This window comes from Medicago sativa, chromosome 4 (assembly GCF_051527215.1).
Source record: "Medicago sativa cultivar Bolivia chromosome 4, Bolivia_mono, whole genome shotgun sequence".
NCBI lineage: Eukaryota > Viridiplantae > Streptophyta > Magnoliopsida > Fabales > Fabaceae > Medicago > Medicago sativa.
The window spans coordinates 99,259,770-99,276,336 of record NC_140752.1 but is presented as its reverse complement, the minus strand read 5'-3'; the positions used below and the strand labels follow the sequence as shown (position 1 = coordinate 99,276,336).

The 16,567-nt window shown below is 34.8% G+C and overlaps 2 protein-coding genes across 5 annotated transcripts; one reads left to right on the top strand and one right to left on the bottom strand.

Annotated features, from left to right (window-relative positions):
* Window positions 1-5,904: 5,904 nt before the first annotated feature.
* On the top strand, window positions 5,905-10,484 carry LOC146934588 (uncharacterized). Its single transcript, XM_085706491.1, has 9 exons — window positions 5,905-6,148; window positions 6,505-6,678; window positions 7,077-7,497; window positions 7,603-7,886; window positions 7,979-8,047; window positions 8,546-8,602; window positions 8,981-9,033; window positions 9,127-9,202; window positions 9,299-10,484. The coding sequence occupies exons 1-9, from the start codon at window positions 6,108-6,110 to the stop codon at window positions 10,239-10,241; spliced, it is 2,118 nt and encodes a 705-aa protein (XP_085562617.1). The 5' UTR covers window positions 5,905-6,107; the 3' UTR covers window positions 10,242-10,484.
* A 760-nt stretch (window positions 10,485-11,244) lies between these two features.
* On the bottom strand, window positions 11,245-15,880 carry LOC146934587 (3-hydroxyisobutyryl-CoA hydrolase-like protein 3, mitochondrial). 4 transcript variants are annotated; one of them, XM_085706496.1, is made up of 11 exons: window positions 15,638-15,880; window positions 15,194-15,295; window positions 14,969-15,013; window positions 14,681-14,733; window positions 13,940-14,074; window positions 13,732-13,828; window positions 13,311-13,440; window positions 12,795-12,973; window positions 12,524-12,651; window positions 12,321-12,422; window positions 11,245-11,498 (listed from the first exon to the last, which is right to left on the bottom strand). In XM_085706496.1, exons 1-11 carry the CDS (start codon window positions 15,843-15,845, stop codon window positions 11,397-11,399), a joined length of 1,281 nt encoding a protein of 426 aa, XP_085562622.1. In that variant the 5' UTR covers window positions 15,846-15,880; the 3' UTR covers window positions 11,245-11,396. The 4 variants fall into 4 exon arrangements, with proteins under 4 accessions (XP_085562622.1, XP_085562618.1, XP_085562620.1 ...); XM_085706492.1 differs by lacking the exon at window positions 14,681-14,733 and having other exon boundaries at window positions 14,949-15,013; XM_085706494.1 differs by lacking the exon at window positions 14,969-15,013.
* Window positions 15,881-16,567: the final 687 nt, after the last annotated feature.

The window sequence follows — 16,567 nt, the reverse complement described above, 5'->3', positions numbered from 1 at the left end:
TCCTGGGAAAGAATAAACCTTTGCCTGGGCATCCCTTAAGATATTTGAGAACTCTCAGAGCTGCATGATGATGGGATTGAGTAGGTTTAGATAGAAATTGACTTAACTGCTGTGTTATGAAGGTAATGTCTGGCCTGGTGGAATTAAGATAGAGCAGTCTCCCAACCAATCTTCTATAAGAAGGTATGTCTTCATATGGTGGAGAAGAATCATTATGAAGCTTTAAAGATGCATCAGAAGGAGTGGAGACAGGTTTGGAGCTGATTGCATGTGAATCAGACAGTAAATCTAAGCAATATTTCCTTTGACATAGTGAAATACCTTGCTTGGAGTGAGCAACTTCAAGACCAAGAAAATACTTCAATTGTCCCAAATCTTTAATCTTGAAAGAAGCATGCAGAATGGATTTGATATGTTGAAACTCAGTAAGAGAGTTGCCTGCCAATATGATATCATCCACATAGACAAGTAAAATTGTGAAGGAAGAATCAGTCTTTTTGGTAAAAAGTGAATGATCTGCAGATGCTTGAGTGTAATGTTGTTGAAGCAGGATTGAAGTTAATTTCTCATACCACTTTCTACTAGCTTGCTTTAATCCATATAAAGATTTGAATAATTTGCAAACTTGATTTGGTTTGGAAGATGTGACACCAGGAGGAAGCATCATATAAACATCCTCTTGTAGCTCTCCATGAAGAAAGGCATTGTTGACATCTAATTGATGAAGATGCCAATTGTGTATGGAGGCCAAAGCAATCACAAGCCTGATAGTGGTCATTTTGGCAACTGGAGAATAAGTATCAAAATAGTCAAGGCCTTCAATTTGAGTGTAGCCCTTGGCAACCAATCTAGCCTTGTACCTTTCAACTGAACCATCAGCATGATACTTAATTTTATAAATCCATCTGCAACCAATAGGTTTGATATGATCTGGTAAATCAACAATCTGCCAGGTACCAGTTTGCTCAAGAGCTGACAATTCAACTTGCATGGCTTTATTCCAACATTCATGCTTGCTTGCCTCAGCATAGGTTTTAGGTTCAGTGTGTGAATGTAAAGACATGACAAAATGAGAATGAGAGTTAGATAAATTTGCATGAGACAAATAATTGGAAATGGGATATGGAGAAATATGCAAATGGTTACAGACATAGTCTTGCAGATAAGCAGGTGCATTTCTAGTTCTAGTTGAGTGTCTGGGTGAAGAAGGTGTATCTGGAGATGGAACAGATGAGGAAGGAATGTTAGGGGATGGATCAGGTGAAGAAGCAGAAGGTGAAAGAGGAGGAGATGATGAATGATAATCATCATCATCAACAATGGGAGTTGGTGAAATGGTTTCCACATGATCAGAAGTGGAAATGGGAGATGAAGGAGAGGAAAAATATTCCCATTGAGTAGTGATAGAGTCTTTATTTGATGGATAAGGTAAATAATGTTCATGAAAAACAACATGTCTTGAAACAAAGACTTCTCTAGTATGAATATCCAAAAGAAGAAAACCTTTATATCCTGACTTATAGCCCAAGAAAACAGTTTTCCTGGCTCTAGCTTGGAGTTTGGTTCTATGAGATTGAAGGGAAGATGCATGACAAAGACAACCAAAAACTTTAAAAGTATTGATGTCAGGTAGTTTTTGATAAAGCATGTAATATGGAGACTGACCTTGAAGTAAAGGAGTGGGCACTCTATTAATAAGAAACACAGCATGCAATAAAGCATATGGCCAATAAGAAGCAGGAAGTTTTGATTGATACAAAAGGGCTCTTCCTACATTCAAAATATGTTGGTGTTTTCTTTCTACCCTACCATTCTGTTGGGGGGTCTCCACACATGATCTTTGATGTAAAATACCATGAGATTCATAAAATGAAGGAATGGAGAATTCAGGTCCATTGACAGACCTAATACATTTGGGAGTGACATTAAATTGATTTTGGATCATAGTAATGAATGATTTAACATGTTGAGACACTTCAGATTTATTTTTGAGCAAGATTATCCACAAAAATCTACTATGATCATCAACAATAGTGAGGAAATATTTATGACCATGTATAGATGAAACAGATAAGGGACCCCAAATGTCTAAATGTAACAGTTCAAAGTTAAATGAAGCATTAGAGGTACTTAATGAAAAAGGTAAATGTCTTTGTTTAGCAAATTGACAAATATCACACACAGAGTTTTTATTATCTGAAACAATATCTGAATACAAAGAAGACATCATAGTCAATCTCTGATGAGAAAGATGTCCAAGCCTAAAGTGCCAAATGGCTTTATTAGGAATGATAGTACTAGAGTTACAAGAAACAGATGAAGCTAAAATAGTTTGCACTTTATTAGTAGTAAGAGATGGAGCATGAAACTTGTATAATCCATCCTGCTGACTAGCCAAACCAATCATCTTCAGGGATTTGGAGTCCTGTATGATGCATTGGTCAGGTGAGAATTTAAAGAAACAAGACAATGATTCACACACTTTGGCTACAGACATGAGATTGAGTCTAAAAGAAGAAGAATATAAAACATTGGTAAGATAAAATTGAGGACTGAATTGAATATTGCCAGAGTGAGTGACAGTGACAACAGATCCATTAGGTAAAGTGACATGTGCAGGAGGAATAGCATGATATGAGCTAAACAAGTGCAAATTACAACATATGTGCTCATTAGCACCAGAGTCAATTAACCAATAGGAATCTGATAAAAGAGGAGAAGTGGTATTGATTATACCTGCAGAAGTGTTTGAAGAGGGAACAACAAAGCTGGAGGAAACTTGAGGAGAGGCACTAATATTATTGACAGTGCTAGAAGTGGAAGTTGATGCTGAAGGAAGCAAGTTTGCCTGTTGTAATAAAGCTACAAGTTGATCCACCTTCTCTTGAGACAAACCAGATACACCAGTAGAAGTATTGACTTCAGATACATCACTAGAAGAGGCATTGACCTGTGAATTTTGCTTATTCACATTGGGAAACCCATGCTTTTGATAACAATAATCAACAGTATGATTGGTTTTGTTGCAGAAAGTACAATGTCTGGGAGGCTTATTGTAACCACCTTTACCACGCCCCTGAGACTTTCTGGCATCAAAAGCATTAATAGAAACACTGCTATCATCAAGAGTCACCATAGCAGGTACAGAAGTATTATTGCTCTCTTCTTGAACAACCAAGGAAAACACTTTGTTCAGTGTAGGAAGAGGATCAAGTAAAAGAACTTGAGTCTTAACCACTGAAAATTGTTCATTGAGACCAGTGAGAAATTGAATAATCTGGTCTTCAACCCTATAGGTCTTAGGTAACTTCACAGCATCACACTTGCAAGCAAAAGGACAATGACATGCAGGAAGAGGCCTATGTGAGTGCAACTCTTCCCACAAAGCCTTCATCTCTGTGAAATAATCCAATACAGACTTGTTACCTTGCTTCAATGTATGAAGCGAAGTTCTCAATTGAGCAATGCGAATTCTATCAACTTTGGAGAAACGCTCTTTCAAATCTTCCCAAACCTCAAAGGCAGTGTCATGAAAGACAATTGTCTGTGCAATTGAGTCTGAAACCGAGTTTATAAGCCATGAATGAACTAGGTGATTGCAACGTTCCCATGCATTACGGTTCAGATCATCTTGATCAGGTTCAGGTAAGGTTCCATTGATGAAGGAGAGCTTGTTCTTAGCTCCTAAAGCGCGTTGCATAGAACGACTCCATGAAAGATAGTTAGAACCATTGAACTTTGGTAAAACAACAACGGAATTTGGTCCTTCGCTGGGATGAACAAAGAAGGCGGATTCAGAATCCGATTGTTGATGCTGATTGTTATTGCGAACCATAGTGAAACAGAGTAAACGAAAATTGAACGAAAAATGAAGAAGACGAAGATGCTTCAATGGCGAAACAACGGATCAAGAAAACAGAGTAAAATCAACTCAACGAAGAAGAAGAACAAGAAGCTTCTTCACAAATCAACAAGAATTAACAAGAATTAACAAGAATCGTTGCAATTGAAGCAACGAAAATGGCGGAAAATCAGAGGAAGAAGATGAAGATTCAACAAAACTTCATCTACAAGGCACAACGAAAACGGTTACGAGGATCGTAACAAACTTTCCCTTGAGGGAAAATCTGATACCATATTATGAAACTAGAAAACTGAATCTTATTATTGAATAGAGCAAAGAGTACAAGGGTATTTATACTAAAAAGCAGTTGCACCATAACATACAATGGTGATGCAATAGCGTATAATACAAGAACCCTAACTAACTTGCTTGGATTCCCAAGATATCCTTATTTATACTATTATCATGTAATAATTTGTTAGCATGATTTTTTTTTTAAAAGGAATTTGTTTTTTTTTTAAAGGACGAGGACTTTTTTAAGGAATTTGTTAGCATGACTTGGTAACAGTTGTTTTATATTTATAATTTATAATAAGATTTAAGACTAAGATGTTAATGAAATTGTGAATAAAAAATAGAAAAAAATAGAATATGAATTTTGATTATATTAAAGTGGACCTACAGTACTATTTTTCTTCGGAGTATGTTTGATATATTTTTTTGATAAATTTATAGAAATAAAAAAAAATTATTAAGGGGGGAAATTGTAGATTTAACATAAGATGAGTGAGGAATGTGGTTCAAGCTTCTTTCAAGGGTGAGAAGTGAAATATTTTCTAATTATGTTTTGAATAAGAGGGGAGTGTAATTCAAACATCTTTCAAGGGAGGAGAGTGTAAAAAGAAACTCGAATTACACTCTTTTCTTCTCTAAGTTAAAATATACACAACTCTCCCTTAAAAAATAAATCTTATACTCCCCTCCCCATAAAATGCTTGAATTACAACCTCCTCATTTAATAATTAATTATAAAGTTTGTATGAGCCTAAATGAGCGACAAACTCTTAAATGAGCGACAACTTGTGGAGACTAATCCCTCAAGTTTTGTGAGACCTAAATAAACGACAAACTCTTTATAAGAATTTTATCGTTGCTGCAACTCATGACCATAATTAAGGTAAAGGATAAAACCCATTATCTTTATATAACAAAACTATAATTAAAGATACAAAATAAATATTTTCTTTCAAATGAACCGGCATTTATTTTTTGTATCAAAAACATTAATTACCATTTTCGGCACCAAAAAAATTTAAAAGATGTACTTACTTTAACGCACAAATCTAGTACTCCTCCTTCTGTCCCTTACTATAAGCTTTTTTTTATTAAATTCACACATGTTAATGTTAAGAGAAGTTGATAGTATTGTTAATTTATACTTTTATTAAATCGTCCTTTGTTTTTATATGTAATTAATTTGATATTTTATATTTTAAGTCAAGTTAATAGTATTGATTATATATATGTTTAAAAATATCCAATAACAATTTGTATAGGAGAACAAGACTTTATACTTCATGATTAAGGGCGATTGGAGTGTTAGATTGCGATAATAATACTTTCAATGAGCTTTCATTTTCTAATCTAAGTTAGGTCGATCCTATCTCTTTTGGGTAAAGTGATAGATTTCCTCCTTACTTAATTTGTGTGGCGTGCCTCCCCAACTAAACTGCCACGTCACTTCTTTTCATTTTCACCAAAACCGACCTCATTTATACCACGTGTGAATCATGCGCAATAGTCAACATCTTTATCCACTTACAATCCTATCCGTTCATCACAACTAATCTCAACGGTCCACATATTCCCATAGATATAACCGCGAAAATCCTTTGTTTCGTAAACGCTACGTGTAAACTGTCACCGGCATCAAAAATTCACCGCAAGAAGAATAAGACACGAATCACATCGACCCAATCACATGCAACCACGTGGAATCGGAGACAACACTCGTAAATCCACCACCGACTTAATAACGTTCCTCGTAAGAAAAGAAAAAGATTCTTCTTCGATCGTCGTAAGCAAAGAATTGTGTTTATCGTTTTCTTCGTTGGTTTCGATTCGCTTCGTCTGTCCCTAATTTCACAGAAAAAAACAAATATTCGAATTTTGTCGGACGCAGTATATTCTGAATTTTCACATTTTCGTAATTTGAAAGAAAGAAAGAATAACCCAAAATTTGATCGATCGATCGAGAGAGAATATGCAACGTCTTGCTGATAATGTCATCGCTGTTACTAAAGAGTAAGCACATTTCTCTGCTTCCAAATTCATTTCTTGCATGTGTACATTTATTATTATGTAGTTCTATTGAATTTTATGTCATTTTTTTTCTTTCATTTCTAGGAATATTTACTTGGATTATTTTCTGCATGCCCAATTTTTTTAATTGCCAACCAATTTAACACTATTTAGTGCCTGTTTGGTATCACGGTGGCTTCACCAGAGTCTTGGTGGTTTACCGTGATTCTGCTAAAGCTACCGTGATACCAAACATTTGCTCAATCTTAAATATTTTGGAGTCTTGATGCTTCTTAGTTGGAAAGATGGATATATATATTTGTTGATGTTTAAGAGGAATAATCTGAATTTTGGTATAGGTCAGTGAAGACGTTTACTTATGAGTCGTTGAACAATATTGTGAGGTTTATCAATGGAGTATCAGCTCTTTTGTTGGCTTTACTACCTGGTAAAGCTAATATACTTGAAGGTATTCAAGGTTGGGAGCTTAGACCAACTTTTCGTGGACCGCGATTTCCCCGTTGGATGGAAAAGTAAGTTGGCAAATGTCCATGTAGAATCATTCAGTTATTTTTGTATTATGTGTTTTTGTATTCGTTATCATGTTTATGCTTTGCATTCTTTTTTGGATGAATGCATTTAGTTATAGCTTATCTACTGGTTGATTGGCTTATTTGAGCTTATCTACTGACACACACACTTTTGAAGGAAATAACTTGTGACATGTCTATAAGCTATTTTCAGCTTATTTTCATAAGCTCTCCATGATAGCTTATGAAAACAACTCATAGCTTATGTGAGAACCATTTGACTTTGTTTGATATTGCATAAGCGCTTAATTGAGGTGTTTATCCAAACAAGGCCTAATAATCTGCCACATGTAAACGAGGATGATGTTCTTGACATTGCTTTGCTTGCCTTGTTTTCCCAGTGGCGTGTCCTCTTTCAACCAATTTATTCATGAACTTGCTGTGGATTCTGATGTTTCAAGTGTGGAATACTCATCTGGAGAAGAATATGATGAGGATGATGATGATGATGATGGGTATGATTATCCTGAAACTCCCTCATCTGCGGGTTCTAGAGCCTCCTCTAGAGCCAGTTTTACCAATTACAGTAGGAATCATGTGGATTGGATCCAATATATCTTACTTTGGATTTTGGTTTCTGTAAAGTTTTTGCTCGGAATTCCATTTCGTCTTTTCCAGTTAGCTTATTCTGGGTTGTCAAAACCGCGCTCCGTCTCTGAAAATCAGCACTATGCAGCACAATCACATTTACATGCGAGGGTGCAAAGCCTCAAGGACCAAATTATTCACCGAACTACTGATAGGAGACGTGGGATCATAGAGGTTGTGAAACTATTTCTATCCTTATTAATTTCTTTGTTGTATTACTTATCATTTATAAATATTTTTGTTGACGATTCTTATGTGCATTTAATTTTTGTCAATCAGGATCTTCATTTAGCCATGGAAATATTCATAGAAGCTGTGTTTGATTTTGTTTACAAAGCAGTACATCTTCTTCTTTCCCCATCAGAAGCTTTTGGAAAATTGTCTAGGTTGTTTTCATCACAAGAAAGAGCTGTTGAAGATGATGATAATGTGGTTGAGAATGCCACCATTTATACAGCTACTCTTGGAGAGAATGTCCCCACACCTACAGATAGGAATACTGATTTTCGGCAGTCTTTTAGCACGGATGCCCGAACTTGTCAGGATGTCATAACAGAGCTTGGGTAAAGCTTATTGGACAGCCGCATTTACATTTGTTCTTTTTGTTTTGGTAATTCCTAGTCCGCTTCATGATTTATCCTTCTACCTTTAACAGATATCCGTACGAAGCTATTCATGTGATCACTGCTGATGGATATGTTCTTCTTTTGGAAAGAATACCCAGGTAAAGCAAACACTTCTTAAGGACCTCCATAAATTTTTTGAACAAGCGGGACCTTCATAAATGTATAACATCTGGTTTTCCATGGTTAATAACTATAGAAATGTAAACATCATTCATGATACTAATTGATATCTATTGATCTCTCAACTATTTCATTGTGTTTTATGCAATGAATACAACTCATATTTGAAATGAAATTATTATGTTCGCATGTCTTTTTTTTCCCTTCTTTTGTTCATATTCGTTTCAAACTTGTGCATCATTTCTGACATAAATATAGCACTTATGGTGTCAACTTATGGGATCATAACCTATGAGTATTATGTGTATATGTGGAAGAGTTCTGTGAAGGCATAGTGCAGTGTTATCATTCAGAAAATATTCAAAAATCATAATTAGAGAGCAATATGTAGGAAGAATAGACATAAAGTAGCTTGTGTTACTGATATAACGAAATTCTATTGTGTACACTCTAATGCCTGTAATCTGACTTCACAGGCGAGATGCTCGAAAAGCTGTTTATCTTCAGCATGGAGTTTTTGATTCATCAATGGGGTGAGTAATATTGACGTGTCTTGTTCAAGCCTTTAAACCATCTTGACTTAGATTTAGGAGGCTTTGTGTGTAAGCGAGTTGTGAACTCATCAGGGCATGTATGGAATGGTGAGAGTCATGACTCATGAGCTATACTGTTCTGTATTGTATCCCACTTTCTCTGTTTTTTCTTTTACTTGTACTCTCTGAACTGTGAACTGTTTTCAATTATTGAAACGATTTTCTCTGTTACATTGTGGGATGCAAGAATTTTATTTTCTGGCCAATTATTATAGGATCATATTTTCATTTATCAATGTACTTACATTTTAACCTTCCAAATTTTATCAAAGCAATAGTGGTAGTCAAATTCATTTAAACCTTTTTTTGTTGGTTCAGTTGGGTATCTAATGGTGTTGTTGGATCTCCAGCTTTTGCAGCCTATGATCAAGGTTTGATATATTTGTCAATATAGTTTGCATGCTCTAAGAACATCGGTTTTTTTCTTTGAATTATTACATATACAAGTTTGTTTTTGTTTTCAGGGTATGACGTGTTTTTGGGAAACTTTCGCGGTTTGGTTTCTAGAGAACACATCAACAAGAACATCTCCTCACGCGAGTAAGTCCTCAAAACAAACCCTATCATGTTATTGCAATGTCATAATACTACTGCTGTCAGAAACGATAATATTGTTATGATATCGACGTAATGCAGATACTGGCGGTATTCAATCAACGAACATGGGACTGAGGACATTCCTGCTATGGTAGAAAAAATCCATCAAGTAAAAACTGCCGAGTTGAAACTTAGTAAGCCTGATATTGAGAAGGATAATAATGATGATCAGCTCTACAAACTTTGTGCAATTAGCCATAGTCTGGGTGGAGCATCTATGTTGATGTATGTCATTACACGTAGGATAGAAGAGAAGCCTCATAGACTTTCTAGATTGATTTTGTTATCACCTGCTGGCTTTCATCATGACTCCAACATAGTTTTTTCTGTGGTGGAACGTGTAATATTTTTTCTAGCTCCTGTTTTGTCTCGTATTTTCCCCGCCTTCTATATACCAACCCGATTCTTTCGTATGCTTGTTAACAAGTTAGCCCGGGACTTGCAAAACCTACCAGCAGTCGGAGGACTGGTTCAAACTTTAGTAGGTTATGTTCTCGGAGGGGACAGCTCGAATTGGGTAGGAGTTTTAGGAACACCACATTACAACATGAATGACATGCCAGCAGTATCTTTTTATGTTGGTCTTCATCTTGCACAGATAAAGAGAACTAGAAGATTTAGAATGTTTGATTATGGAAGTCCCTCTGCTAATAGAGAAGTTTACGGTTCACCTGAGCCTTTGGATTTAGGAGAACATTATTGGCTCATTGACATTCCTGTTGATTTGGTTGCTGGTCAGAAAGACAAAGTCGTAAGACCTTCAATGGTAAAGAGACATTATAAATTGATGAAGGAGGTTGGTGTAGATGTGTCATTCAATGAGTTTGAATATGCTCATTTGGATTTTACCTTCTCTCATCATGAAGAACTTTTGTCATATGTTATGTCCCGTTTGTTTCTTGTGGAGACAAATTCAAAGCATGAAGCGAACCGAAGATCTCTAAGATTGAGAAAGAAAGCACAAGTCTCAGCTACAGGATAGAATGTGAGAAAAACTATACTGTCATTTGATACTAAAGCATATTGGCCATGTCCTGTAAATCAATGTTAAATGGAGCTGTACTGTACACATGTCTGATTGTGGAGCTTCTCTGATGCATGTGTCATCTCTTCCTTCAAAACTATGTTTTTTTTAGCTTGAAGGAAAAGATAAGACCTTAGAAACAATGTTATAATACTTTGTAAATAGTGTGGAATTATCTGAATGAAACAAAGAGTTGGTGAATCTTTTATGTTGGTCATTCACTAGATGTCTGTTAGTTCAATAGATTTCCTTATGTACTGTTAAGGATAAAGAATAGAAGGGAGTTGTAGTAGTTAGGATTAGATAGGGTAGTTTGTCGGGGAAAGGTTTACTGGAAAGAAAAAAAAAACTTTTCTAGAAGTAAACTCTCGAAGGATAGATATCTCTATTATGAATTTTTTTAGTAGTTATTTTGTTTTCAATTTGTCAAATTTTCATTTTTCTTTTTTGCCTTTTCTTGTAACAAATGCTGTTACGGAAGAAATAGAGAATGCGAGTACTTGACGAGGAAGATATTACTTGACGAGGAAGATATTACAGCCTCGTTCGAAGGAGTCTCTCATCTTTCTTGTCTAAGATTTTACATCAGTTGATAAAGAGAAGTGGAATACTTTATTTGAACAGTTAATACCAAAAACAGCACAAAAACAGTTTGATATATCAGTCACTTCATTTTGAGATATGGAAAATATGTTAATTTATCTCGGTTTCCTCTCTTAACAAAGGATTTTCCTTTGTGCATAGTGCGTTCAGTTTTTTCGATTTCTCTATCGGAGGTAGTCATATTCAAGGTGTGTGGGAGTGTTTACACCAAATGTGAGTACTTTTGGTTTTGATTTTAATTTGTCATTCAAAATGTGAGTACTTCTGCTGTCATCCAAATAAAAAATTGCGATAAAACCATAAGATAAAATTATTTATCATGATTTCTATGCAGACACACTAGAAGCAACATCATCCCTTTGATTTTCAAGACCATGAATTTTATTTATCATGATTAGAACAATACAAGCAACACTAGACAGGACCCGATGATAACACCATCTATTTATTTGATTAAGTGTCGTACAATTCAGTAATGCATTCAATGAAATGAAACCTTTCCATCGAAAATTACACGGGCAACTCGCCCACCTCTGCTCCTAAGGGTTTAAAGACGGCTTCAACCTCACTTGGATCAACTTCCTCCAACCTTGATGGTTTCCACTTTGGGTTCTGCAGTGAATACTTGTTTAATATCATTGAAACAAGAACATGTACCAAATATTGAACAAAACATAACTGTGGGTTAAAGAGGATTTGTACAAATCTTTTTTTTTTTTGAGCAAAAGGATTTGTACAAATCTATCAACAACAAAAAAAGGATTTGTACAAATCTATCAACAACAAAAAAAGGATTTGTACAAAGGATCCATAGAACCAGCATTTGAGCTCCCCCAATATATGCAGATAGATTGGTCATGTTTGGATAAACAGCTTAAATCAGCTCTAATAGCATAAGCATTTATCATATAAGTGATATGTATAAAAATTTTCTATAACAAAAAGATAAAATGAAGTCAAAGTCAAACTGTTTTCATATAAACTATAAGTTGTTTTCATAAGTTATCCTCAAAAGCTTATGGAAATATGCTTAAAACAGTTTATGAACATGTCATAAGTTGTTTCTAGTGTCTCACGAGTGCTTACACCAATATAAATAAGTTCAAACAAGTCAATCCAAAAAGACTCACTTTAAGCTGTATATTCATAATTTCATATGCAGAGAAATCAGAAACAGTAGATTCTAAAGAGTTTGCCTGGTTTAGAAGGCAATTATGAGTATAAAAGCATAAACGGGGCATATTTATGCGTCATTTCATTCCACCAATTGTACTATCTTGAAGTGCCGCAAAAGTAAAATTTATCAATAGATGTTAGCAACACCTCCAATAATTTTCTGCATGCATGTCAATTGCACCTATACTTGGTTTGGCGAACAAGTAAAGTTTGCTCATCAGATAAAAGTATAAAAAAATCACGAGAAGAAGAGAGAACCTGATCTTTATCCACTAATACTGCTCGGACACCTTCTACGAAATCATGTCGCAGCGAAGACCTCAAGGCAATGCGATACTCAGTTTTCATTACGCTGGTAAGCTGGATTATCACCAATACAGATAGAACACTCATTAAATTCATGTTGGAAAACATGGAAACTATCACCATCACCAAAAAAAAAGGAAAAGGAACCTGCTCACCGTGGATAATTCACAGTCGTTTTTGCCTAGTGCAGAGGCAACGGCAGAGAAGTACTTGTTTGTCAAGAAAAGGGAGAAGGGAGCACCTTTTGCAAGGCCTTGGAGAGCTTCATCAGCCCACTCAGCAACTAGAAATAGAAAAAATTAGAATACTAAGCATTCAACAAGCAATTAGCTATAATTTCAAACACTAGTATTTAACACACACAACAATAACTGTGTCTAAACATTTCAGTGTAAGCAAAAAATATGGTGATAATGATAGGCATACCATTAGAGTCAGTGCTCGACTGGTGTTTTTTTAGCTCCTCGATGATTTCAATAACAGATTTATTTCCTCCAAATGAAGAAATTATCTCAGGTAAAAGCAACTTTAACTGTGCCTCACTGTCCGGGTTTGACTCATATCTTGCTAAAAGTACTTTGATGTCCTGATGGGGATCCTGAGAACTAAATAACCAATAGTTTTGTGTAAGATCGTTGCAGTTATTACGACTGATATGTATGCACTCTTTCTTTACAATTATATACTTCTGAACAAACTACGCTGATGGAGATTATTTCAAGAAACAAAAAAAAAAACAAAATAAAAAAAAAAAAAAAAACCATGACACATATGGTGAATGCAGTAAAATGTAAAAGACTTGTCTTATATTACCGACACAATCAGGCCAATGTATTATATTATAATTTTATTGGTCCAATTCAATCTTAACTTAAGAAGTTTAAAGGGTGGTAGTCTAAAGAAAAAGACTCAAGAGCAATTTAAAGGTTAATGCTGACATACAAGTTTGTTGCCAAAAGGGCCTCCTTGAATGAACCTAACTTTCCCGATGGCACATAGTGTGTTCCTAAGCCAACATATATTGCATCTGCTGGAGTAGAAACCCTCTTTCCAGTCAATCCAAGATAAGCACCTGCAGTCAGTAAAATATTCAAACCGAATTCGGAGATTCCACAGAAAGTAAGTGGAAAAACCTTTCAACAAAACCTATGAAAACTAATAAGCTGTTAACGAAAACCAGAGACCACATCTAGATGTTTTAATAGTCACACAATTTGTATTTGCAAGAAAATTATGAAAATAGTGCACAAAAAGGAGAAATGGAAGGGTTGGTAATTCAATAACCCTCAGTCCTTATTAAATCATCGAATAAACAAGAAAGAACTACAAATGATGTATCATAAAAAAAAAAAAAAAAAATTACCAACAGCTCCTTCTCCTGGACTTTGAGCCGCTATATGAGCAAATCCTACATCTGGGAACAAGCCAATTCCATTTTCTGGCATTGCAAGAACAGTCCTCTGGAAATGTGTTAATAAAAAGATGTCATAAACAAGATCTAGAATGACAGTTATTATGAATTTAAAAAATATGTAAAATTAAATTAAGCAACTATACTATAGCGGCCATACCTCTGTTATGATACGATAGCGGCCATGACCAGATAAGCCAATTCCAAAACCCATTGTTATTCCATCCATGAAACTTATATATGGTTTCTTGTACTCAGAAATTTTGCATATCAAAGAATACTCGGTTGTGAAGACCTAAAATATGCAGCATAATAGGTATATTATTTTGACGCTCCACTTTAACAACTTGTGCAAAAATGCAAGATGCAGAAAAACGTGTAATCACTTAAAGTGCTGACAGCAATTAGTAACAAACAAAATGTAAATTAATCGACAAAATCAACTGCTTAAAATCAACCAAATTACAAATGTAATCTAATAGGCACACACAGAAACATCCATAAGGAAGTTCAGTGTCTCTGGAGGACAAAAAAGATGTAACTAAAGGGTGACCCTGTAATGAGAGAAGCAGATGCAATTCAAAGGTTAAGGCCTCATTAGAACCTCAACTGGAAGTACATTCTAACCCAGGCCAAACTAACACCGAGCAAGAGTTGCATATTTAATACATTTTATGTTTGATCTACTTGAACATGAAACTTCCTTAATAACTGTTTATTACCAATTATTTTAAAACATTGAAGTTTTCAAAAGACATCATGCTGACAATGGAGCTAAGTTTGTCAGTTTAGAAATGCTAATAATATCTACACAAAAGGTATTCATTTTGAATTGGCATGGTTTTTATAAATGAAAGGTTAAGAATTTGATGGCATATAGTTACGAAGTACACAACTAGACCTCAATCACATCTGATAGGTTGTTTTTCATTGCTATGTGCTTCACATCACCGCCTGCAGATAAACTAAGATCTCGGTTACCAAGTAAGCGGTCATCGAGAATAGATAAGCAAAATTACTCGACGAAACAGAAACTATAAGAAAAGTTGCATAGCAAAGAAGGATGATGATGATGGCGAAAGCGGCAAAGAATCAAAATATATATCCAATGAAGCATGTAAAAAATGCAACTGGATAAACATGTATTAACAAATAATATATATTGAGACCTTTTGCACTAAAGGTGTGCTTTTGTCCTTCTGTATTTCAGCAACAACCCCTTTAATATCCATACCTGCATTGACCATTAATGGTGACTCTCAAAACCTTACCTACCACTCAAAACCAAATAAGTAGAACATCTGCAAAAGAGACTAATTTTTAATGTATTTGAGCTAGAAACATGCTTCAATATTGCATTAAAAGAATGATAAACTATGCGCATTTCTCTCTAATATGACTCAATCATACATACCGGCACAAAAGGCACGAGGAGAACTGCTATCAACCAGAACACATTTGACATTTGGGTCAGATTCCCATTCATCAAGATAACTTTTATACTTTATATCCATTTCTGCACCACAAAGATTTCCAAATCAAAATCAAGCCAACAACACTCACACACACACACAAAAAAATCAATTGTTTTGAATCCTACATAATTAACTAAAAATTCAAAAAAGTGTACATGTGAAACATTCTTAGTTTTTCTGATTCCATGATAAACAATCAACACCTAGCTAGAATCATCCTTTCATTAAAATATGAATAAAAAAAACCCAAATTTTACATATTTTTTTTCAAGTGCCTTATGACAATAATCAGAAATAGTAATTTTGAAGAAATTGAGAACTGCATAAGATAAATCAGAGAGAATTATACGAAAAGTGCAATAAAATGAATGTAAATAAGAAACCTAGGTTCATGGCGTTGAGAGCTTTGGGGCGATCGAGGGTGAGAAGGGCAACACCGTTAGAATTAACGGTGCCTTTGACGAATTCTTCAGCCATTGAAGAAATGGGTCGGAAAGAGAAGAAAGGTTTGATTTTGGAGAGAGAAGAAGAAGATAGAAATGAACTAAGAACAAAACGATTATTAGCTACGACAGTACGAAGTAGTAGCATTCTTTTCCTGTGATGCCGTTGGTTGGTTGGTTCATACTTTGTTCTTATGTTTAGTTACATTTATTATTGTCTTCTGACTTTTTAGCCCCTCCTCCTTTTTCTTCCTTTTTATTTTGCTTTCTCTTCTCAAGGTTACATTACATTAGTCACAAAACTTTAAATTACCCGTTATATTATGTTGTAATACTTAATTAGGTGGATTCTAGGGTGAGGGTTCAACTAAGTCCCTCACCGGTGTACCACTAATTTTGACCTTTAGATTAAAAAGATACACACAATTTCCATATTCATTACCGCACTGGATTATGTTGATCCTCTCTCTCTTCTCCACAAAACTTCATATCTCTCTCGTGTTCATGGTTACATTTTCTACAATTAAAAATAGACTTTCTTTTATCTGAAACGTTTTTTTTTTACTATTTGCAAGTTGTGATTTACTTAACCCTGTTGAATTCAAAAAATAATAATAGAACTTAAGAGAGAGGAAATTGGAATACTATGTCATCTTTAGGGGCGATGGAGCAAGCCTCATATATATTAATTTTTTGATTTATCATTTGTTATGATTCAATATTGTTTTATGTTGAATCACTCATGTATTTGATGATAAAAATCAAATTACATTGACATAAAAAATATGGAAACTTCCGTAAAAAAAATAGAATACAGAAACAAAACAATAATGTTGGTGGAAATAATAAAACAATTCTTGAATGTCAGCC